Source organism: Gambusia affinis, linkage group LG23 (genome assembly GCF_019740435.1).
Source record: "Gambusia affinis linkage group LG23, SWU_Gaff_1.0, whole genome shotgun sequence".
In the NCBI taxonomy this organism is placed as follows: domain Eukaryota; kingdom Metazoa; phylum Chordata; class Actinopteri; order Cyprinodontiformes; family Poeciliidae; genus Gambusia; species Gambusia affinis.
Window position 1 is genome coordinate 6,501,460 of NC_057890.1, and position 25,082 is coordinate 6,526,541.

Here is a 25,082-nt window from a genome sequence, read left to right on the forward strand (position 1 = left end):
ATAAAAACAACAAAACAGTTGACTTTTTTTTCTTTTTTTGGCAACAATTTCTCAAAAAAAAAAGAAAGAAAGAAAAAGTAAAAAAAAATCACACGACAAAAAAAAAAAAAAAATCATCTGGGTAGCAACATTTTTGGTGTCTTTAGAACAAAATGTTCCGTGTTTATGACAGACTGTCAGCTTCAGACGCACACCGAGAGCCCAAAGTGGTGCAATCCAATGCTAAATAATTTGTGAAATACGCATTTGTGTCCACAGATATGCTTCACGCCTTAAAACATAAACATATCACGGATCGGTTTATCGTGAAATTAAATCAAGACTCATGAAACGGGCCTCGACGTCGACAGATCAAATCGATTTATGATGTTCCGCCACAAGAAATTGATTTGTTATCTAACGAACACTCATGTGTACACATTTTCAGAATGACTTCATTATTAAAATATTAACATATCCAAATGTATGCTTCGCTGGTTCTACTGTCACGTCTGTTCAATGCTTATTTAACAACTTATTTACGTACTGAATTGAGCTTTTGGCCCCCCGACAGACAAACAGACAGCATACAATGTATTCAAATATAAATACTGTATTTATATGAACAAAAATATACCAAAATTATTTCCATACAAGAAAATAAAGTAAAATGGAAGTTTACAATATAATAACTTAGACAAAAACAAGGCTTTTAGAGTTTTTTGTTCTTTTTCTCTTTTTTTTTAAACAAGACACTTGAGCTCTAACTTTCTATTCTTTTCGATCATTCAAGCAAAACTTACTAAATATATAAAAAAAAAAAGACTGTACAGTACCAATGTCATGTTCAACAAATAAAAAATAAGTTAGTGTCAGGCAACTGTACAGGTTATTTACAGTTTAAATACAAAAGAAAGAGACAGACGTAAAACCTGTGGGAATGACGTAAGCTTAATAGGTTTTTATTCAAATTAACGGGATTCTGTAAGGCAACCAAAGACAAACTACATCAGTTGTTCACGAAAAGAAAAAAGAAAGAAATGGCAGAGGAGGTGTTTGGTTTGAGAGGGGAGGAGGGAGGGATGGAGAGGAGGAGGAAAACGCCTCCACCTCGGCACAGTCACAAGGCTGAAAGAAAGGGTGGAGAGGAGGGTGAGGAAATACGGACACATTCATTTCTGACACCACCTGTTACAGCAGGTGCCCAGTAAACATCGAAGTCTCCCGCAGAGACAGAAGGAGGGGAATGAGGAGCGAGTGTGTGTGTGTGTGTGTGGGAGGAGTTTTTTGGTTAGTGGTCTTGTCCTCAGTCGACGTCGCTGAGGTCGCTGACTTGCTCGTCCTGCACCAGGCTCAGGTGGTTCATGGCGCGGCTGAAGGCGATCTGGACCGCTTTGCGGATGCTGGAGGTGCGGCCCTCCATCAGCTTGATCTTGTCGATGGTTTTGTCGATGCCAAGAGGAACCATCTTGGACCTGGGAAGCCACTGCCTGGAGATCCCAATGCTCACAATTAGTTTTTTTTCCTCCTCCACCAAATCACATTCGCGGCAATGATCGAGTGTCTAAGAATATTCGATTTGCAATCCGCGACTTTCTGGTTCAGTACGGTATAAATCGGGAGAGCCCACACGATCTGTCATGTGGCCCCAGACGTGCTCCGGGGCCAGGAAGAGGAAGAAAAAAAAATGAAATCTCAAAGTAAAGTTGTCTCATTTTTTTTTGTTTGATCCAAAATGTAAAAATAGATTTTGCACGTTTGCTGTATCAAAAGAAAGTAATCATGTTTTCAAATTCTCTTGGGCTACGTTGAACAAATTTATTCTGCCATAAAAACAGGGTTCACTCTATTTACTCTACCAGTGTAGGTAGAGTAAATCTTCACCAAAAAAAAAAAAAAAAAACCCAGAAAATTTGAGATCATTTTCAGACATTTTCTAGAAGAAAAAAAAAAGAGAGGAAATTTCTGAGCTTCAAAAGATGAAAATTTGAAGAAACAACTTTTTTTCTAGACAAAAAAATATTTGAGATTTATCTAAACATTTCTGAGCTTTCTTTTTGCAAATTTTCAACTTTTTGGAGTTCAGAAATGTTCTTGTTTCTTCTAGAACACGTCTGGGATCGATCTCAAACTTTCTGAGTTAGTTTTTTTTTTTTTTTTGGTTTACTGTCTTTTCTTTCCACGACGGCCCTAATATGTCATCATAGATTCAATCTGACACGGTGATAAAAAAAACCCCACTGCAACTGCTAAGTACAGTGAGAGACGTGGGATGTTTTGGGCCATTGGAAAAATATTTTTATTACTGTTATTATTTTAAATAAAACCTCTGCAGGAAAACTGAATTGGGGTCATCAGTGCAGTGAGGTTTTTTTTTGGTTTTTTTTCCTTCATTCTATAGAAAAGATGTAGGGAGAGTTGAAGAGCGTAAGAGAAACTTCGCTCTATCTAGAAAGCTTTGGCAACACAAATAAACAATATAAGATTGTTCAAAGCGGAAATGAAAAACTGAATATAGATAGATTAATAGGTTGCATTTTTCTCAATTTCAGATTCCAGCAGAAGACGAATTTACTCTGAAGGAGTACTACACAACCTCTACCGACGCTCGCCGGTAATTGTGGCGCGTGCCGCACGTCTGAAATTGCCCGGCGTCCTTTCGCAATATTTTAATGGGAGTCGAGGTGAACATATCAAGTGCCTCTCGAGGCGAGGGCCATTTGTTTCCCCCTGACAACTGATGCTCCGCAGCCAGAGGAGAATAATGATCAGCTGACGGGGAGGTTGACAGATTTACCCTTGTAGGGGGCCGGCGTCGGCCTAAATCACTCAGTCGAACGGGGCGGCACTCACCAGCTGCGCTTGTTGTCGAAGAAGAGGACGAGGTGGAGCTTCTCCTCGGCCTTGTACTGCATCTGCTCTCCGATTCGGAGCACGTCCATGGGGGGGATGGGGATGGACACCCCGTTGTGTTGGCAGCCGACGCGTGGCATGTGGGGGTCGATGATCTGCCACGCAGCAGTGGAGGGCAGGAGGGGAGGCGGATTGGGAGAACACAGCCGAAACTGTTAACACAATCAATCCTATGCACACTGCTAGCTTAAACCAATGGGATTACTTGTTGATTTTGTGCGATTGTCACTTGTTAATAAAGATTGCATTGAAGGAAAAAAAAAAAGAAACCCAATTGGATTTCTTTCAAGGCAAACATCAAATAGTTGGTTTGGAGTGCCATCTAGTGGACAAACTGTCTCAATTTCTTCCAACTTCAGGAAGACGGTTACGATTTGGCTTCAGTGAGTCCTGAACGTGAAGGTGACATTTAAATAGGACAATAGTAATAAAAAAATAAAAAAATACAACTCACCAAAGCAGGGTAGGAAGGGTATCCGCTGCATTTGGCCCAGACTAGCTTCAAAGGTTCCAGGGCAACTGTTGCCGCACTAGCCGGCATCCAGATGTTGCTGTTGCCGACCTCTATGGAAGCGGGAACGACACCAGAGAAGTTAAGACACAGAGAGACGTGTTCTCAAAACTGTTAGTGGAAGATTAGGTACAGCGAGGAGCGAACGCTTAAATTAGCCAGGAGGGTTTAAAAGTGCTTAATTTGAAAAACGGGAGTTTGAGACGAAGGTAAGATGACGGTAGGGAGGCGCCCAGATGACGACTGGTTTGATGCTGGCGGTGGGAGGAGGGGAAATAAATGAATAAACAGTCACTGCCAACAGTCAAAAGACCCTGGCTTGGAGCGGATGCTCGTTTCCAAATATGCTTTTTTTTTTTTTTTTTTTAAGGCATGAATTGAAACCAGATGTCTGCAGGTTTGATCACATTAAGTCTGAAGAATATTAAGATAATTTAGAGATATCTGCAGACATCAGGGATGCTCCTTATCTATTTAGTCCAATAAGTGCCTTGGCCTCATAAAAACATTTATTCCCCTTGAACTTTTCCTTTTGTCACATTAGAAGTAAAACCTCCTGTGTTTTTTTTTTAATACTAAAAACAAAGTCGTGCATAACTTTGAAGCACAATGAAAAGGATGCTTGCTTGGTTTATTTTGGATTATTTGAAAATGGATTCATTCGACTGATTCTTAGCCCCTTTTTTTTGTCTTTTTGTCCGCAGAAATCCATCAGTGTTGAGCCAGGAGAGCTGAACAAAAACACTGCATTCTTTTTAGATTTCAGCATGACAGAACACACAACTTTTTGTTTTCAAATAATGTCCCAAATCGGGAGTTTGTGATGACAAAACAACATGAAAAAAGTTCAAGGGGTCTCAATCCAATGAAGAAGAAACATTCAAGGTATTATTCATCCTAATTTTATCATTTATATTAGCTTCTCAGGAAAAAAAAAGGCAACCGTGCATTAAAGGTACATTTCAGACACGTTATCAAGTTGCCTTTGACCAGTATTTACCTGCAGCAATTCTAGCAGCTTTGGCAAAGTTCCCCGATTCAATGCAGGCGATGAGTTCACTCTTATCATCCACAGTGTTTCTTCGGACTAAAGCTGGTTTCCCCTTTCCACACTTTGGAAGACTGAGAATGGTGCTGTGAGCAAAATGTACACACACTTCAAAACAACCTTACTTGGACAAAACCTTTGGATAAACAGCTGTAACTAAAACATAAGGCTGAGCCTCGATGTTTGTCTCTCATCTGTGTTTCTTTGCCATCTGACCTGGCGCTTCCCTGCAGACTGCTGCATGAAGATATGGAGGACTCGGAGGCACAGCGTCGCCGCGGCTCCACCGCTCTGCTGGGCCGCCGTGTTTTTTCTACTTGTTTCTCCTCGACCATCCCCAGGAAACCTCTCGACGGGCCTGCGAGGAGCCAGAGGACAGAACAGCACTCTCTAGATCTGACAACTAGATGGTAATATTCTGGTTAGCCAAGAAAGAAAGTTTCCAACAGATTCCTTACTGAATTCTTCCCCAATAATAGTTCCTAAGGTTGTTTTTACCAGTGTCTAGTCTTTTCCCGGGAGACGCCCCCTCCTCTGTGTGTTCAGTCTCCTCTTCCTCCACCTCTCTGCATCTGCTGCCACTGCGCTTCCTCTTCTTGCTATGAAGCAGCGTCTCCAGCCGCGGTATGACAACCGAGAGGAAAGATTTGGCGCCGAGCTGGGAGCCGTCCTTATTTTCCTCGTCCTGCTCGCCTGACCCGCCCTCGGCCCCGTCGTCCTCCTTGTCTTCGCTCTCGGGCGGCCCGTGCGCTCCGGCCGCCTGGGACTTGCGGAAGACGGCGGCCGTCCGGTGGTTGGCTGCGCCCGTGGGCTCCGCGAAGGTGGGCGTGGCCAGCACGCTCACGTCGCCGTCCCACAGGGCGCTCTGGAGGGAGTGGCCGTTGAGGCGCGGAGCCGAGGAGAGCAGCTCCGCCTGCGGTCGCTTGCAGCGAGTCTGTTCCGCGCCGTCCGGGGCGTCGTCGATCGGTTTGAGGGTGGGGGGTTCAGAATCGGCGTCCGAGCGGAGGAGCGGGGGCAGAGCGTCCGGCGGCTCCAGTTTAGGAGGAAGAGACTTGTCTCCTGTGGAGGAGAAAATATGGAAAAAAAATGTGTTTTTTTTGTTTGTTTGTTTTTTTTTTTTGAAAGGCTGGTTATTTTTTTTCCCCCACCATTGCACTTCTTGAGTTTCCATTACTAAGAGTGAGGTCAGGCGTTTTAATTTACAAAAAATAAAGTTAGAATATTCCAAGACTACCGTCAGAAAATTACCAGAATAAAGTCGCAGCATTAGGAAAATTGAGTAGCTATTTTGTGAGAATTTCAACTGGACAAGACAAGCAAAAAAAAAAAAAAAAAGGAAAGTTGACCATTTTGTGAAGCTATACTTTGGCATAAGCGTTACAGATGAGGAAATACTTAATCTTCTAACACATCAGCGACAAATTATGATCACTTACAGGACATCGGAATGATTGAGCAAATGACAGAGTCTATTTAAAAAGAGACAGAAAATAGAGTCCAGCTCAGCATGAACACGACAGGATAATAATCTTGGGAGTTTTAATGTGTTGGAACGGCTCATAGTTCAAACCCAGATCTAAAACAGAATCTGCTTGAAAAAGATTTCAAAAATGTACTGCAGAGAAAAACTGGTTGGATATGAAAACTTCTATTCTCCTCTACAAGGACAAAACAGTTTGGAAGCCGTCGACAAAAACCTGTTGAGACAAAGCTGCATGTTCAATCAAGTGATATTTGTTTAATTAAAAAAGGAGCTTGTTGAAGTCATCCGGTATAAAAACAGTCACTCTCAACCAGATGGTCTCTGAGGGGCAGTTTACATGAAACCGTCTTTATGTGTTATCAAAATGTGCCACACCTTCACTTCCTACAAGGACAAATTTCTCCTTCAATGTGCCTTTTGTTGCTTTAAAGAGAAATCCATCACTGCGACAATTAATCAATAAACCTGTCACATATCAATAACAACGTAGTCGCTGCCTTTCAGAAACAAAAGCTGAGTAAAACAGAGAATGCATACGAACCTTCGTCGTCTTGAAAATGCCCGTTGGGTTTCCGTCTGTCCTCTGTGGATTTGTCCAGCTCCGGCGGGGACGGGGCGGCTGCGAAGGCGGAGCTGTGATGGTGAGAGGGCAGAAGTTTCTTCAGGCTGATTTCGTTTCGCACGTCGTTGATGGTCTTCTTAAGCAGCTTGAGGCGCTTGCTGCGGGACGGGCTGGTCTTCATGGCGCAGGTCAGGTCGAACTTCTCCAGGAGCAGCTGCAGCTGCTTGTCCAGGGGAAGGTGCTCCCGGTTGGCTGGCACTAGCAGACGGTCCACTGAGGGTACAGGAATAAAAAAATAAGTAAAAAAAAAGAGAGATTCAGTAGAAGATCGACCAACCGTTTCAAACTGAACCTTTGTAGACAAAGATTCTCACCGTCTTCCCAAGAAAACGACGGCGGCGCTTTGACTTCGGGAGCCTCCGACAAGTGCATGCCGCTCTCGGCGTCGAAGCCCATCTGCTCCACGTCCCGCCGGGCCTTCCTGAGCAGGACGCCGCCCTGGTCTCGGAGGCGAACGGCGGCCCGGTAGAAGTAAGTGTCCTTGGAGTTGTATTTCATGCAGTTGTCGACGATGAGGTTGAAGTCGGCCTCAAACTGGTCCAGGTTGGTGTAGGCCTGGGCGTCGATGCGCTGCCGGATGGTGGAGAAGTCCATCGGGCGTTTGATGTGGTCCAAGTAGTCTGGAACCTGCAGGAAGTATTTTGTCGTTGACACAATGTCACAAGAGGTGAATATTAGACAACAGAAGGAGATTGAAAGACTTCATGCTTGAAATAAAAGGCAGCGCCCAACGTGGGGCTCGAACCCACGACCCTGAGATTAAGAGTCTCATGCTCTACCGACTGAGCTAGCCGGGCTTGGCGAGCAAACTTCTCAAGTGTCAAATTCCACTTCGCAGGAAACCGCATTGCGTAACCCAGGCTCCACCAGGTGGGCGGCTGTGATTTATGACCCGAATCAGAGCGAGACTGAAGCGAGCAGCTGCAGGGTTCCACAAACTTAAGAGAGACGACGCAACTTTATTTTATGAAACGTACCATCTTCTATCCATCTTTTTAAAAAAAATAAAAATCAACAGAACTGAGACGCTTTTATTACTTCTTACAGAAATTTTTACTGAGCCCACCACCAGTTGGGATGTTTACGTAGCGAGTCGCATCAAAGCTATGGTTCTGTTTTGATCCCTTAAATTGAGCATTAGCATTGCACCTTGCTTCTTCTGCATGCTCTCTTGAACTATTTTATAATCAGCTAGATAAAAGTCCAACTGATTTTGGTAGTACGTAAAGAGACAAATAAATACAGAATGTTGAAAATCACGTATAACTTTCCTTCACAATCCTGCACTAATTTGTCGTAGCCTTCCTACAAAACACCTTGAATTTTGTGGTTATTATACCTCAAACTTTCCATGCTATCAAAAATGACCTTCCGTCTGTCACTCCACAGCATCACGGAGCGTCAAGATGAAGAAGAAAGCTCGGCAGCACCGGCCCGCGGTGCCGCAGAGGGCGCAGTCTCCAATCAAGCCCTCTCCCAACAAGCAGATCCTGACCTACACCCAGGCGCAGCGTATGGTGGAGTTCGAGCTGGATGGCCGCATCCACAGGCTAAGCATATACGACAAGCTGGACGTGATCTCTGACGACGACCCCATGATCCAGGAGATGATGGAGTGCACCAGCAACAAAGAGAACGCCGACAAACCCCAGCAGCAGGTCCGCCAGAGGTCGGCCAGACTAAAAAACAACCAGGAGAAGAGAAACGCTGCGCTGGGCATCGCCGGCAACCCGGAGGGCGGAGGGCATCACGCCGCCAGTCCTGCCGCGCCGAAGCTCCCCGAGCCGAAATTTCGAGTCGTGGAGTACAACCTTCCTGCGGTTCCCAAGCGCCCAGCCGCGTTTTACAAGTACATAGAGAAGACGGAGGAGGAGCTGGACGAGGAGACGGAATACGACATGGACGAGGAGGACTACGCCTGGCTGGAGTTGGTGAACGAAAAGCGCAAAAGCGAAGGGATGCCGAGGTTTACGAGAAATATTGTTTTCTTATTTGTCACAGTTTAAATGTGGCACGCTTAAAATTTATTAAGGAGCTATGTGGAATCTTTGTATGAGAGTCGGAATGAAACAAGACAAAGTTTAAGGCCTGTGATTAGCCCAACTTTCTAATTAATTTAAGGCCTTAATTTTCGACAACAGGATCTAAGACTTTTTAAGGATACATGGACCCTTTGAATACACAGGGAACGTAGAAAAAGTTAGATTAAAATGTCCCATTTTATAAATAACTTCCCAATAGGCTGAAAATGAATTAAATTACACAAAAATATTATAACATATTTTCACCAGATTTCCAGATTTAAGCAAGTTTCAGAAATCTACGACAATAAAGGATTATTTAACATTTACAACATACAGAGTTTTCTACACGTCCTTCATGTCAAAAGTCCATATATCTTGAAAATTAACGTTCTGAAGTCACAAGTCCATTTATTGCCCATTTTTAAATGTATGAATAAAAATAAAAAACTCCATTTCTTGCATAGTGGTCAAGATGTAAAGAAAGATCCTCTAAAAAAACTAAGAAAGGAAGATATGGATGGAGAAGTGGACAGATGGATGGATAAACTCAGACAATAAGATGGATAAATAGACAAACACAAGGATAGATAAAAATTAATGGATAAAATTAGAGGAATGGAAAAAGGATTGTTTGGATGCTGAAGTGTGCAGAAAACTGATGAACAGTTGAATGAACAGCTGAGGGGACAGATAGAGGAACACAATCTTTTGGGAAATGCCAAAAGGAATAAAACATCTTCTTTTCTCCAATTATCCAAACTTGGTCAATCTCAAATCAAAGCCCAGACTTTTTCATAATGCAAGGAGCCCTAAAAATAAAAACGACATGTTCAAGCCTCTCTTGCAGGTCACCTCATTGATATCCACAGGCTGGGTGAAGATCTTGGCCTGGTCTTTAGCCTGAAGTTGGTCCAACAGAGCCCGGAGCAAGATGCTAAACGGCGTTAGCTTCATCTCCAGGACGGTCTCATGTAGCTTGATCTGCAACAGAGCCATGAGGGAAACAGAAATGTGAGGGAACGGGTGAAAATGGGCCCTGAATTTTCGCAATGCGTCCTCTCCTACCTCTTCCCGCTTTAGCTTCTCCCTCTTGCGAATCAGCTCCAGCAGCAGTCGCGCTCTCTCCAGGTCGTGTCGGAGGCGGTGCCATTCCTTCAGCTGTTCCTTCAGCGCCCTGCTTTCCTCCTCATTGTGCCTCTAAGGAGGAAAAAAAAACAACAAATGAATGCAGAAATGATATGAGATGAACTAAAACTACACTCATACGTTCATTATAGGCTTCAATAAGCTTTAACAACAAGAACTGTTTGTGTTTCCACTTTACCAAAATCTGGCAACACAAAATAATATAAGGAAAAGCCAAAAAACAAACAAACAAAAAAACAGATGAGTATGTGAATCGTACCGGCTGTGAGTTCTTCTGTGACTGCAGGCAGGTCTGAAGGCGTCTGATCAAAGGGACTCCGTTCCTGGATCGCCTTTTCAGGGTCCAATAATTTAGGACCAGTTCCACAAAGACTCTCTTCTTCTGTATGGACACCTGGTTCAGAATGGTCTGGAGCCTTGGCAAGGCACAAGAAAATATATTGGAACCAGTGAGACAGAACCAGGTGAAAAGTATTCAAGAACTACTTTGTTTTTTGATCATCAAATAACAGGATTAATACAGGAGTTTATGTAAACTCAACTTCCCACAATCCTCTTTCATTTTAAGGAAAGAAAAAGGAGGTATAGGGAAAAAAAGGACACATGGGAAGATGGAATGAAAACACAAGTAAAAAGAAAGGAAGGAAGAAAAGAAAAATGGAGGCATGGAGGAAGGAAGAAAGGAAGGGAAGAAGGAAAGATTGAGAGCAGAAGTAAAGACAACAGGAAGGACCAAAGAAAGGAATGTAGGTATGCAACAAGGTAGGAAGGATGGCAGGAATGTGAAGGGCAAAAAGAAAACAGGAAAGAGGAAAATTAGGGTGGAAGGAAGAAATAAGGACACAAGAAAGGGAGGAAATGTACAGGAAGAACGAAAATAGGAAGGAAACAGGGCAGAACATAATTAGGATAAACACATAAAAGTAACTTATTCTCTAAGCTAATACTGAACTCAAACACCATTCTTTTCAAGTCTGTGTAAGAAACCTTTAGAATAAAAAAAAAAACACTCATGGCTGAAATGTTTTACAGAGCCTCCACTTGATTATACCTGTGAGCAGGAAAACTAGGCACAGTAGCAGGAGCTGCAGCCTCACTTTCCTCGTCAGGTTCAGGCTTCTTGCTCTTGCCTTTCTTCTTTTGCTGCTGCTTTCCCTTGCAATGTTCTTTATCATCTCTCCTGCCTTTATTCGCCCTCTTACAGAGTCCGTTTTTCCGCTTGGCATCTTCGTAGATGGAGAGCGGCCTCCTCACACATCCGTTGGGCGTGTGCGCTCCACAGTAGGCGGTCTTTTTGACGGAGAGGATGTGCTCCCCCGTGTCCGTCACCTCGTTGATCGGCTCCATCTTCATGAAGAGGCCGGCCTTTTGGGCGCAGGTGACGTGGAAGGCCGTGTAACAGTTGGCCTTGTGGCACTGGATGCACGCGCCCACGCTCTTCTCTTTGCAGATGTAGCAGGTGAGCTTCCAGCGAGCGGGCGGGATCTGCCCGATGCCGTCAATGGGTTCGATGAAGGTGGTGCTGGCGAAGCCGACCTCTGGCACCCAGAGGGCGCAGACCACGTGGCCCCACCGATCGTCGTCCGTCTTCTTCACTGCTCCCCCCTTGTTGGGACAGAGGATGCAGTCTGCCGGCTGGGTCGGCAACTGGAGGCAGTGTCTGCAGTGCCAGTGGCTCTCCGGGACGTAGGGGACGCCGTAGCACTCCTGGTGCACGGACACGCCGCACACGCCGCAGAACAGGATGGTGTTGCTTTTCTGACACTCGCCGCTCATGCAGATGGAGCAAACCGCGTCCTCGTCGACGGCGGGCTGCTTCTCGCTCGCTTGGTCCAGACTTTCCAGGTGCAGCTCTTTCTCGAAGCGGTCGATCAGGAACTCGAAAACGTTGTGGGAAACCTGACTCATCCCTTCGCTTTTGCGCTTTTCGTTCACCAACTCCAGCCAGGCGTAGTCCTCCTCGTCCATGTCGTATTCCGTCTCCTCGTCCAGCTCCTCCTCCGTCTTCTCTATGTACTTGTAAAACGCGGCTGGGCGCTTGGGAACCGCAGGAAGGTTGTACTCCACGACTCGAAATTTCGGCTCGGGGAGCTTCGGCGCGGCAGGACCGGCGGCGTGATGCCCGCCGCCCTCCGGGTTGCCGGCGATGCCCAGCGCGGCGTTTCTCTTCTCCTGGTTGTTTTTTAGTCTGGCCGACCTCTGGCGGACCTGCTGCTGGGGTTTGTCGGCGTTCTCTTTGTTGCTGGTGCACTCCATCATCTCCTGGATCATGGGGTCGTCGTCAGAGATCACGTCCAGCTTGTCGTATATGCTTAGCCTGTGGATGCGGCCGTCCAGCTCGAACTCCACCATACGCTGCGCCTGGGCGTAGGTCAGGATCTGCTTGTTGGGAGAGGGCTTGATTGGAGACTGCGCCCTCTGCGGCACCGCGGGCCGGTGCTGCCGAGCTTTCTTCTTCATCTTGACGCTCCGTGATGCTGTGGAGTGACAGACGGAAGGTCATTTTTGATAGCATGGAAAGTTTGAGGTATAATAACCACAAAATTCAAGGTGTTTTGTAGGAAGGCTACGACAAATTAGTGCAGGATTGTGAAGGAAAGTTATACGTGATTTTCAACATTCTGTATTTATTTATCTCTTTACGTACTACCAAAATCAGTTGGACTTTTATCTAGCTGATTATAAAATAGTTCAAGAGAGCATGCAGAAGAAGCAAGGTGCAATGCTAATGCTCAATTTAAGGGATCAAAACAGAACCATAGCTTATATTTCTGTCATAATCAATCAATCAAATTTTATTTGTATAACACATTTCAGCAGCAAGGCATTTCAAAGTGCTTTACATCAAATCAAACACAAAAAAGCACAATGCAACATCGAATCAACAATCAAAACACAACATCAAGTCAGCTTCCGTCATTAAATTTGTAATTGATTACTTTTCAAATACAATCCTAAATAATGCAAACGTATTGGGTGAACTTTATTCTAAAAGCTAAAATTGCTGATGCCTGAGGTACAGATATTAAATTATACTAATAACGTCAACTGAAACTGACTGCCATGTTGCTTTTGATATCAGGATATCATCACTGTCAAATCAATGCAAAATGAATACCAGTAATGACTAGGAATATATTGTTTTTTAAAATTGTTATGATAAATTTCTTATCACGATAAAAACTTTGATTCAATGTTGCCGTGATAAACTCCAGTTAATGATGTTTAAAAGCCCCAAAACCGTCCACATTGTCGGGATTGCTTGTTTTACCATTTTCTCCACTGTTTGTTCAATGAAAGTATCAATAACTATCAATACATTTGAGAATATTATTAAATGCAGTTGCAATGTACATTTTAATAATATAAATTACACTTTTTTGTATGACTGGTATCAAGAATGGAAAAGATTGTTGTGAGGAAATTGTGCTGCAACTAGTACAGCCGCTGTAGTAAATTCCTGTTCAGTCTGTGTTTTTCTTTTTTTGAATGAATACAAAACTTGACTATGCGTTTGTGGTTTATCTTTGCAGAACGCAAATACTGAAGAAAAGTGAAAGGATACACAAGTGGATTAATGAGTGAATAAATTGAAGTTGAATGAATGGCTGGAAGTAGTGAGATGGATTAATAGGTGAATGCAACAAAGATTAGATCAGTTAATGTATATTTGGTAGATGCAAAATTGAGAAAACGGAATAGGCTGTGAGGTCTGGGCATTTCCTCTTATATGCCCCCATTTCCTTTTCTCAAACCAGAAAAGTACTTAAATCAACTCGAACAGTTTTCCACATTGTGATGGCCACTAAGGAGCTCTCCTAACTCCAAGAAAAAAAATGCTAAAAACTATCTCTTAGTATTACTTTTTATGTAAATAAACACACAAAACACACGACCCATCAGCTATGCTAGTACTTCAAAGCTCGGTGACTAGCTATTCTGTAAACAGTATCTTAGTAGGGCGTTAGTTAGTCAGCTGAGGCATTTAAATGCAATGGGTGGCGCCCAATGAGTGCTTTCATAACATAAATGCACACGGAGTTAACACTTTTTACTCAATAATTAGCCTCAGGAAGAATTTGCTAAGATGCTAACAATAACGTAGGCTAACTAGCATCAGAAGCTAACCGCCCCCCGAAACGGACCAAATGGCGTCAAATCAAAACAAAAGCCATTTGAAACAATGTTACCTAATTCAAGTCAAACATTTGGCTAATATGAAGCACACGGGGTGCACTGCGTGACTCTAGAGCGCAAAAACCATGATAAACGAAAAGCACATACCTCGGATAAACGGACAGTTTTGCTAGTAGGTAGCTAGCCAGCAGCCTTACAAAGCAACGGCCCGAGAAACGGTTCTCATTCCCTGCACAATGTTATCATCCAGAGGGGGGGGGAGACACTTTGGTCTGTTCACCAACTGGTAAAACAGAAAGAGGTCTGCTTGGTGCCCGTGCTGGTTTTTGTGCAAATTTCTACAGAGAAGACACAGTTCCTCCCTTTGTAGGCCATTCAAAGGCTGCAGAGGCAAACAGCAGGAACAGCAGCCTTACAGGATGGAACATCCCCCCAGCACAACAATGCGTTTATCCAGCAGCAGACAACTCCCACTCGTACGCACAACTCTACGCATGACGCTGGAGGTCATGTTGGTGAGGATTTCATACAAAAGAGCCCCCCCATCTGTCACACAATCGATGCATTGCCCCTTTCTTTTCTGTCAGTCCAGGCTAGCTAAACACAGACAAAGCTCTGTACACAAAGCCTTCGGGTAGGGGTGCAGTGGGAGTAAAGCTGTGACGTGTTTTGTTTTGACTTGGCCAAACGGAAATGGCTTTAAAAACCAGCAAGTCACGGTTTGGGTTAATCTTTAACCTGCGCAGACAGAGTAGCGCATACAAGACAGAAAAACGGGTTTAAAGCCCCACCCAGGTGACAGGTGTAACACCAACCGCCGCCACCCACCGCAGCCCAGAATCTCAGGAGGATTTTCTGCTTAACAGAGTTGTAGGTTTTTGTTCATGTGTACATTGTGCTTAATTACAATAAAATAAATGTTGATTGTGTTATTTAAAAAAAAATGGGGTGTCAATTTCTGGGACAAAACTTGTTGAATGTCTTTTTTTTTCCCACCAGGGGGTCTTTTGTCTCTTATTTAAAAGTAGGCTGACAGGAAGGAGAGGGGGGAAGACATGCGGCAAGCGTCGACAGGGTCCGGGAATCGAACCCGCGACCGCCGCATCGAGGGCTGAAGGCCTCCAAATGTGGGTCGCGCTAACCCCTACGCCACCACAGTACCCTTTTTGATAACTAGAAGATGAACGCAACACAGGAGAACCTTTTTTTTTTAAAAAAAGAAAAAACCAAAAAACCAAACCAAAAAAACATACAAACTTTACTAGTAATTATGTTCCTTCATCATCAATTCTAAACAGCCTTCTTGTTCCCAACATCCCCATAGAATAATGCTGCTCCTGCCATGTCTCATGGCGTGTTTGACTCCCTTACATGGGTTGTGACAAATATGATTTTTTCTTTCAAAAAGAGCTTTTATTGTTTTCATTCTTCCATAAATGCTACATTAGAGAACAGATCCTCTAATACACTGATTCAATGAGGTGTTTCACTTTGACAGCATATTAAATTAAAGTCATTTTCTGTAGTCTTATCAAAGAGGAAAATGTAGATATTGTACTAACTCACATCAACCCACAGGAAGTCACTTAGTTACTTTGGTTTGATCAGAAATCATGTCTTGTATTTCTTTCTTTCATGAAGAAGTAAGTTGGCCTCGAGTCATATTTCCACAAAGAAAATTGGTTTCATTGTCAGAAAAATGTTGAATTGACCCATCTGGACTCTTTGACCCCCGAATCAAACAACTAGTAACCTCCAAATTTCACAGAAACACTGCCAATGTGGTGACACCTGGACTGCCATCTTCTTATCTTAAAGTAGGCTACAAAATGACCAAAAGCACGTACTGACGACCAGCACTCAAAAGCACCATTCAACATACAAGTTGATTTTGGAGGATGAACTTGATTGACACAACTAATTAACAATGTCTGTGAAACAACGATAACTAATGAAAGAGCTCATTTCTGAATGGAACCAATTCTAATTTTTGGAAGCACAGAAAAAGTGATAAGTGTGAAAACGGAATCGTGAGGCCGCGTGATGTCACCGAACATTTGATGTCATCGGCCGTTTGCCCACGATGAAGACTCTGAGCCCGGTGACATCACTGAGCGCGTTCCTTCCGTCCGACGTTGCGTGGAGCTGCTTCTCCGGCCGAACGCGAACTGCTAGCAAACCAGGAGACAAAAGCAACAAAGTGAACCCCCCTCCGGATCAATCAAATGTGTCACAATTAACCGTTTACGAGCCGAAACCCTGCGATCCCGTCGCCAGAGTGAACGGTGAGTACGCCGGGACGATGTGGGGCTCTGAAATCGGGGGCTTAATGCGGGCGGGACGTCGTGGTTGAGAGCTTCCCTGATTCGGATCCCGTGCGGTTCGTGTGCTCGGCTGGGTTCTGCCTCGCCAGGTTAGCTTGTATGTCCTGTGTGTGGCCTAGCTGGCAGCTAACCAGCTAGCAGACGTAGTACGGTCCGACCATAACGAGGCGCATATCTAAGAGTCTAGTGATAATTCTGCCTGTGTATGTGTAAAGGAATCATAGCCGTGGATATTGGAGCGAGATTTCACGCGTCAGAACGGCTTTACCTGCGAGTGGCTTTTGTGTATTTATTAGCCTTCTGGCTAACCATTAGCTCTAACATAGCCACCGTCGTGTTTACTGATGATGTAGCCTTATAGCCGACAATATTTAACACTACTTCACTACTCCATTATGTGATGCTTGGAGGAGTGTAACGATCGAGGCTGCTCGAGTTCATTGTGGCTAAGCGAAGAGCCGGTAGAGAGACACACTGATCTAAAGTGGGGCTGTTATGAGCAGGTGATCGCTAGCCAACCGTGACTATTTTCTGCTGTCCTCTCGCATCTTCCTGTCTAGCACGTAAAGCTTCACCCGGAAAGCTCGCCGCCGGTGATCAATAAGAAAACTTCACATTTTAAAGGGTTTCTGTACGGGAGTCGTGATTGATAAAAAAAAAAAAGAAGAAATAATAATAAAAAAAAATAAAAGTGTTAACGTATTCATAAAACTAAAACCAGCAGTCTATTCCTTTTGTTTGGAGAGAAAAAAGATGAATCAATTGAATTTGTTAAAGCTTGACAATTGTTATGATCACACTTACAGTTTCAACTGAAGTCTTCAAACCAGTGGGTTTCAGGTGTTGGCATACTGCAAAGAAATTATATAGTTTCAATACTTACGGTTGAAGAAGTTTAGAATAGTTGTGTGTCAGAACTGTTAGAGAATATTTAAAAAAAAAAGATAAATGATATCAAGATCAGGTGTCTTGGTGAAAAATCAAGACAGCATGTCTGAGATTTTGGGATAATTTATGGCTTTCTCTTTACTCAGAAAAATGTGAAGAGTTAACAGTCCTGTTATTCAAGCCGAAGATTGCATTATCTTTCAACAGGTCATTCTAATTAAGTTCTAAAATTAAAATACTAATTTAGGACTTAATTGCTATGGACCATAATCTGATTTAAAAGGTTCTTAATTCTTGTATCAATTCGCATCTGGAATATAGGTACTTAAAACCAGAACCAAGCAGACACTTAGGCTGTTTAGTTCAAAAATCTTTCAAAATTGAAACACCATTTTTCATATGAAAACATCAACAAAAATCTCAGGCTACTTCTCTATAAGAAATGAAAAACCATGTCTATAAGATATACATCACAAATTCTTTTGAATATTTGTATTATTATTCTCCTTTTTTTTTTCTCATTGGATACACGCTTTTTTTTCTTCTTCTTTTAATTAAATCCTTACTTCAAAAGTGCTTCTTTTTTCTTTTTCTTTTTTAAATTCTAGCACAGGGTTTACCAGAATCAGCTGGTGGGTTCGGTTCCTGGCCTTCTGTGATGTCAGCAACCCAAATACAAACAAAGCAGAATTGAAAGGCTTTTGTCTACGACTGCAGGATTTCACAAAATTTACACCAAAAGTTAATCAGACACCAATATCTACATTTCAGCCTATAATTTTAATGCTAATGCCGTTAGAGATTACGGTCTACGTGGGCTTCTTTGTTATGTAAATCAGCACTGCAAGACGTTTTGTTGCGTTATAGGAACTATTCCCTGCAATACTGTGCATGTCTTTTTGTTCTGGTTTTGCTTCTGTAGTTTAGAACTCTGCTTCCTGGTTTGATTGTTTACTTCAGAACCATAACCACAGACAAGTCTGAGAACTGTTCTCTTTTTTTTTTTTTTTTTTTTTTTTAGATTGCTTAATCTAAAAACCTAATCAGTTTAGTCACAAATTAGTTATTGACTTCTTGCAGGTTTTACTTATTTTCTTGACAGTATACCCAAAGTTACTCTAATGTAACTTGAGTAGTCCTCTTCATCATTTTGGACATTAATACATCAAGTTGCTTAATGCTTTCTATCAGTCACTCAAAAACCGTTTCTGCTTTGAGTATTGAATGCGACATTGCAATCAGAAGTAGATCAATATGAAATGTTCTCAGTATGAAATCATTTCATGTTATTTCGACAAATATGTAGCACAAAAACGGACATGATTTAATCGATGTAACTTGAGTCATAAGAGCCACAACTATTCCCACTGTCTCTAAAACAAAACATTATTATTTAAAGCTATTTTTCACATTTATTTATGAAAATTTGATCTTGAGACAGACTTAAAGGTTCTTCTTGTTTATTTTCTACAGATTTAGCAGAATCTGTCACATCTCCTTACGCCTATGCAGCACCCTCCTGAATTCAGTACCAGCTCCAGTTTTAGCTCAGTGATGTGCCACAAGTCCATGTTCCAGATAAACATGCTGTGAGCAGCCCTGCTGTTTTTTTATATTCAGAAAGAACATAAAGTAGAAAGCCTCTAAGGGTTGATCCGTATTGGCGAAGGAAAGCTAATACGGCCGTTCTGTACCCGAATGTGTAACTTACCAGCATGGCGTATTTGACCAAAGCATGGACAATCAATCGATTAAGCAGAAACTAGATGGTTCATTAGTCAGACTAGTTCCTCAATTAGATGACCTCCATGTAGATTTCCAGCTGATTTTAAAGCAACATCCTCTTAAAGTGACACTAAATGCTGAGTGAAGGCCTATACCAGACATGTTCAGATAAAGTCCAGCGGTACAGCCATCAAGCTGTACCGTTGCCATCAATTTGAAATTTCAACTACAACAGCCATCCGACGTAAGGTTTTGTGGAGACAGTTTCAGGCAAAATTAAACAAATTTATAAGCAAATGCCACAATTTGCACAAAGATTTAGACAACTTGTCTGCAAAAAGATAAGTTTGGTGTTCAAAGATGAAAACTATGACTAAGCCAAAAACCTGCACAACGTAGAGCTGAAACTGAACTTAATTCAGCACCATATGTTGTGAGTTTCTTTTATATAAAATATTGCCATTTGTATAAAAAATAGAAATGAAATAACTGCCATTTACTCAGATGATTACTAAATAACACTTTTGTTACATTAATACACTGTTTGGCTTCGATCTCACAAACCAGTTTCATTTATTTGCCTTGTGCAGGATCTAGTGGGGGGAAAAAGAAAGCAAAACACACAGGTTTGATTACATCATTATGGTACACTTGTGTTACCTGCTTTTGGAATCCAGTTTGTACTCTTTGAACTGATTCTATCTCTTTTTATTTCCTTTCTCTGTAGGTTGTGTGGAGAGAAGTGGAAAATGTTGAATTTATAAATGGAGGGAAACAAGCAGGGACTCGGGGTCAACGAAAGCAACACGCTCAATACCACACCTGCTTGAGAATCACCTTATCAATGATTGCAGCTGAAACGAAGTGACTACACCCAACAACGCAAGCCTGACTGATCCATAGAAACAATTGGGCTGGCACCATGGACGGAGAGGAGCATATTCCTCGCCTGAGTGAGGATTTCTTCTGTGTGTCTGACAGTTCTGCAGAAAGTAAAAAAAGAGAGGCGAAGGGGACCTGCCTGAAAATCGAGGGACAGGAAGGTTATGTGTTAAAGTCCTACAGCTTTCATCCTCACAATCTCACGGATGCAAAGTCGGCAAGCTGCTCCTCAACACTGGATAAAGATTCTCTCCCTAGTTTCCATTTATCTTCTCAGGTAGAAAAACGGTTAGACTTAGAGAAAGTATGTGACATTGCTCCATCGTCCCTCAATGATGGACATATGGACATTGAGAAGTATCCAAATGGTGGTGGTCTGAGTGAGAGTGTCAGAGATCATATTGGAGATGAAAATGGGATGGAAGAGGAAATGCAAGATGACGAAAGGCTTGCATTTGGTGGTGCCATTGGCCCGTTTCTAACCCGAGACTGTGATGACTATAGTAATTTATTAAGCGGATACACGAGCACCCTTTATGATGTTGCCATGGATGCCGTCACTCAAAGTCTTTTGTCGTCGATGAGGGGCCAGGGCAACCAGAGGAAAAAATCCCAAGCGTGGAATCACTTCTTCATTTCGCCACGGGACAATACCAAAGCAATCTGTCTATACTGCATGAAAGAGTTTAGTCGGGGCAAGAACGAAAAAGACCTCAGCACGAGTTGTTTGATGAGGCACGTACGAAGGGCTCACCCGACTGTGCTTATACAGGACGGCACAGATGCATCCTTCTCCAGCCTGCCTCTTTTTCCCTCATCGTTGATACCTCCCTCCCCAGGCTCACCAAAAAACGGAGACTTTTTTACTTCTCCCTCAAAGAACACATCACCGTCCACATCCTCAGCTGAAAATTCAAGCCCGTCATCCAAAGAAGTGCTGCCCAAAGTCGAACAAAAAATAGATCAGTTTACAAATGTCGACCCTCTGAGTAGCATCCTTCCACCCTTTCCATCCTCACATTCCAGCGAAAACAACAATGACGACTTATTAGAAGGAGGACCCGAGCGCCCTCCGGGAACCCCTAAAGGCGCCAGTTCCCGTCGCAGGTCGGCCGTGTGGAAGCATTTCTACTTGTCACCTGCAGACAATTCCAAAGCTGTGTGTATCCACTGCATGAATGAATTCAGTAGGGGTAAAAACGGAAAGGATCTCGGGACAAGCTGTCTCATTCGTCACATGTGGAGAGCCCACAAAGAGGTTGTGATCGAGGAAAACGGACATGGCAACCACATTCCGCCACCCTATACAAACCCACCCTCGCTGCTGTCCCGCTCACTGGAAATTAAAAAAGAGCCACCCTTTCTTATCTCCTCCCCAGAGACCATATCCGATGAACTACCCCAAAGCTTAGAGGAAAGCATGTTTATTAAGGAGGAGAGAGACCTTATGCATCTCTCAGGGCAGGATTCCTCTTTTAACTTCTTTAAAACTCAGGGGGCTGATACACCACTGACTTCCTCACCATACCTCTCTGAGGGCCCCAGCCTCAGTCAGAACCATTTAGTTTTCCAACAGAATAAAAAGCTTATGAAACGGGTGAAATCTGAAGTGTGGCAACATTTTATAGTGTCGCCAGTTGATCAGTTAAAAGCACTGTGCCGTTACTGTCCTTGTGTCATTAGTCGGGGGAAGCGGGGCGACTTTGGCACAAGTTGCCTGATGAGGCATCTGATGAGACGTCACCCAGACATCATGAAAAACCAAAAAAGCACAGACGAGAAGGAATCATTCCCTCACCCCTACGCCATGCTCACCTCAACAGATCCAGACTCAGCCAAAGAAGCTGATGACTCTGGCATTGACAAAAAACCCCCAAACCTGCCCGTTTTTAGCAAAAGGACGTCAAAACTGTGGAATCATTTCTCCATTTCTGACACCGATCCCACCAAGGTGAATTGTTTGCACTGTAGCCGCACAATTAGCAGAGGCAAAAAGACTACGAACCTCGGCACAAGCTGCCTCTTCAGGCACATGCAGAGGTTCCACGGACATTTTCTCGAAAGTAACAGTTCTATCTCAGGTGTTGTGCCGTCTGCTGAAGTTCGCATTAAACAAGAGCCGATGGAAGCCACCGTTTATCAGCCGGAGCAAAGCTGTGCGAGGTTTGATGAACACCACCCGGTTGCCAAAAAAACCACAAAGCTTATTGCAGAAATGCTCGCACTGGATCTTCAGCCATCATCTATGGTGGAGAATTCTGGACTGACTAGACTGATAGAGTTCCTCCAGCCTCAGTATTCTCTTCCACCTTCTTCTTATTTTACCAGCACCGCCATACCAGAAATGTACAATAAGGTGAAAGAGGTTGTGCTGACCCACCTAAAAGAGGCTGAAGGCGGCGTTGTCCACTTCACAACAAGTATTTGGGTCAGCAGCCAGACAAGAGAGTACTTGACCCTTACCGCTCACTGGGCAACATACGAGTCAAATCTCCGACCTCAAGGTCAAGACTTCCACTGTTCAGCTCTCCTAAGTGTCTCTCAAATAGATTGTGACCAAGATATGCACGACATCCCAAAGCAGCTTGAGTACCTGTGGGACAATTGGATCACCTCACCAGGGCTGAAGAAGGGGTTCACAGTAACAGATAACGACACCATCAAAAATACCTTGGAGGAGCATGGCCATGTCACCGTGCAGTGTTTTGGACACACCATAGACCTCATTGTAAGTGAAGCCATAAAAAGCCAGAGATTGGTTCAGAACCTTTTGAGCATAGCACGGAAGATCTGCGAACGTGTGCACCGTTCGGCGAATGCAAAAGAAAGACTGGCCGAGCTCCAAAAGACTCACCAGCTGCCAGAAAACCAGCTGATACAGGACGTTCCATCTAAGTGGATGACGTCTTTCTTCATGCTGGAACGCCTGGTTGAGCAGAAGATAGCTATCGACGACTTGTCGATAGAGTGCAATTTCAGGGAAATAATCAGCTTTGACCAGTGGGAGGTGATGCTCTCAGTCTGCAATGCACTGAAACCCTTTGAAGTGGCCAGCAGAGAGCTGAGCAACCGCACTGCCACTTTGGGCCAAGTCATACCGCTCATTCACATTCTCACCAGGAAAATAGATCTCTTGTTTGATGAGACTGTTGGCATCGACAATATGCTGATGTCTCTAAAGGAAGCAATGATGAACAGTATGTCTGCTACTCTGCAAGACCCACGCTATACCTGGGCCACCATGTTGGACCCGAGATACAAAACATCACTGTTCACAGAGGAAGAAGCAGAGCGTTGCAAACAAGATCTGATCCAGGAGCTGGACTTGTCCTCTTCTACCTCAGTTCCAGTTAACTCTCTCCTCCCCAACGGCTGCGGCGAGGACCCCGTTTCCTCCGACAACCCTAACTCAACCAGAGACAACCTCTGGCCCTTGATGCCTGAATTCAGGCAAAACATAAAGGAGGAGGAGGAGGAGGAGGAAAAGTCTGCAGAGATGATAGTGCTGGAGTATTTGGAGGAAGACATCTTAGATCAAAGCTGTGACCCCCTCGACTATTGGAACCTGAAAAAGTTTCTGTGGCCCGATCTTGCCAAAGTAGCCGCCCGTTACGTGGGCTGCCCTCCCACCATCGTCCCAGCAGAGACGCTGTTCAGCACCGCCGGCGTCAACTGTGCTCTAAACCAGCCCAGGCCAATGCTGGACAACATAGAGGGACTGCTGTTCCTTAAAGTCAACCTCCCCTTGATCTATTTTCAGTACTGAACATTATTGAATATTAATTTGAAAACTGTTCTATCAAGGACCAAGTTGCATAGCTGTGAAATGGGTGGGCTTGTGTGGGGCTAATTGTAAGATAGGAATTTATACACTGATTCTTAATGCAAAGGCCAGATTGAGGGTTTCTTGTATTGTGTACTACTGTTAAACACTTGGAGCTGTTGTGATGAAATGTCTCAGTGAGAAGTGTATCAGGGAGGGATTTTTTTTATATAGCTGTAGGGGGATAGTGATGGTGTGTTTGGTTGTAATCTTTTGTTGTTGTTTTTTCTGTCGTCTACTCTCTCCTTGTGCCTTAACCAAAACTACTTCAGGTCAAAATGCTGTAAATATAGAAATTGTGCTGATCGCATCAGGATCCGTTTTTTTTTTATTATTATTATTGTTATTATTATTGTTAATTAAACATAGATGCAAGGAATTTTTTTTTCTCAGAATGACAACTTGGCCCAAAACGAATGCTGTGACTGAAATATGTTTTAAGTTAATGCTATTTAATTTTTCTTTGTAAATTTGAGGCTAACGGTACTGTCACTTACAAATAGTTTTGTTTTGTTTTTTTACTCACTGAAATGCTTTTAATAAGATGATGTATAATGTGGCTGTATTTTCAGAATAAGGTGGATTTTTTGGAATACACCAGTTATCTCTCAAGCACAATTTAAGTTTATGTCCAGGGGATTAAATTATGGGTTTATTATTGATGAACAGTGTACTGTACATTTTTATATTAAATGACTTCTGAACCTAATTTGATAAACGTTTTAGCATTCAGACTGGAAACATGCAAATTTTGTGGTCATTTGTAAATAAAGGTTTTTCTTGAACAGTATTCTTTTATTATTATTATTCTAGCTTTTGTGTGAAGTTTAGGAGGATTTAAAGGGATGGTTCAGGATTTATAGAGGGAGTTTTTATTTATTTATTTTTACAAGTAGCTTTTTACCCACAGTAGGTGATTCTCGTCTTCGTTTAGCATACGTCCAGTTTAGTTAATGTACTGGAACATAGTTCAAGAGGAGCTAAGCCCAAAGCTGATTTTTATCATCATAAACACCAGTCTCAAAACAGAAGATTATGCAAATACTATCTTCTTTTTTTTGCTTTAGACTTTGGAGTTGGCATGCTCACAATAACTGCTATAAAAGGGTGAAATGTGGAGTTTAAGCGAATGCTGCCTTGTGTTTCTGTCAGCTTTTTTCCGGGGCATTTTCAAGAATGTAACCATTTAAAAACTACAAAAATCTCATTTTAAAGGCAGCATTTTCATTTATTTTTACGTTATTCCTGATTTCTGGAGCTACATCAGCACCTTCAGAAGTATTTCAATTTAGAGATGTACTCTTAAGAAATGTCAGCTCATTCTACTTAAAATTCAAATAAGATTAAAAATTCACAAAAATAGGACATTGCTCAATAGACATTTCTGCAGAAGGAAAATTTGTTAATCTTGATAAAGTTTAGTTCCTGTTCCACTACTGACAAAGACTGTGCTGCGTTTGGCTCTCTGGTTCCTGAAATGAGCCTTTAAGAAACAAGGTCAATGCAGTCAATCTTAGATATTTTGGTCCCATTTAGTGTTTCAAACAGGAAGATTTTTGCTGTTGCACCACCTGCAA

At 43.0% G+C, this 25,082-nt stretch overlaps 2 protein-coding genes and 1 non-coding gene across 4 annotated transcripts; 1 reads left to right on the top strand and 2 right to left on the bottom strand.

Annotated features, from left to right (window-relative positions):
• Positions 1–576: 576 nt before the first annotated feature.
• Positions 577–16,008, bottom strand: brd1a (bromodomain containing 1a). Of its 2 annotated transcripts, none has more exons than XM_044108868.1 (13): positions 15,914–16,008; positions 10,778–12,203; positions 9,986–10,142; positions 9,646–9,777; positions 9,433–9,561; positions 6,871–7,183; positions 6,476–6,769; positions 4,950–5,510; positions 4,668–4,809; positions 4,404–4,537; positions 3,347–3,456; positions 2,833–2,987; positions 577–1,469 (listed from the first exon to the last, which is right to left on the bottom strand). In XM_044108868.1, exons 1-13 carry the CDS (start codon positions 15,918–15,920, stop codon positions 1,286–1,288), a joined length of 3,744 nt encoding a protein of 1,247 aa, XP_043964803.1. In that variant the 5' UTR covers positions 15,921–16,008; the 3' UTR covers positions 577–1,285. The 2 variants fall into 2 exon arrangements, with proteins under 2 accessions (XP_043964803.1, XP_043964802.1); XM_044108867.1 differs by having other exon boundaries at positions 2,833–3,044.
• On the bottom strand, positions 7,281–7,353 carry trnak-cuu. Its single transcript has one exon. It is a non-coding gene; the product is annotated as a tRNA-Lys (tRNA).
• On the top strand, positions 15,946–24,288 carry zbed4 (zinc finger, BED-type containing 4). The gene is made up of 2 exons (XM_044108869.1): positions 15,946–16,148; positions 19,528–24,288. Exon 2 carries the CDS (start codon positions 19,723–19,725, stop codon positions 23,446–23,448), a length of 3,726 nt encoding a protein of 1,241 aa, XP_043964804.1. The 5' UTR covers positions 15,946–16,148; positions 19,528–19,722; the 3' UTR covers positions 23,449–24,288.
• Positions 24,289–25,082: the final 794 nt, after the last annotated feature.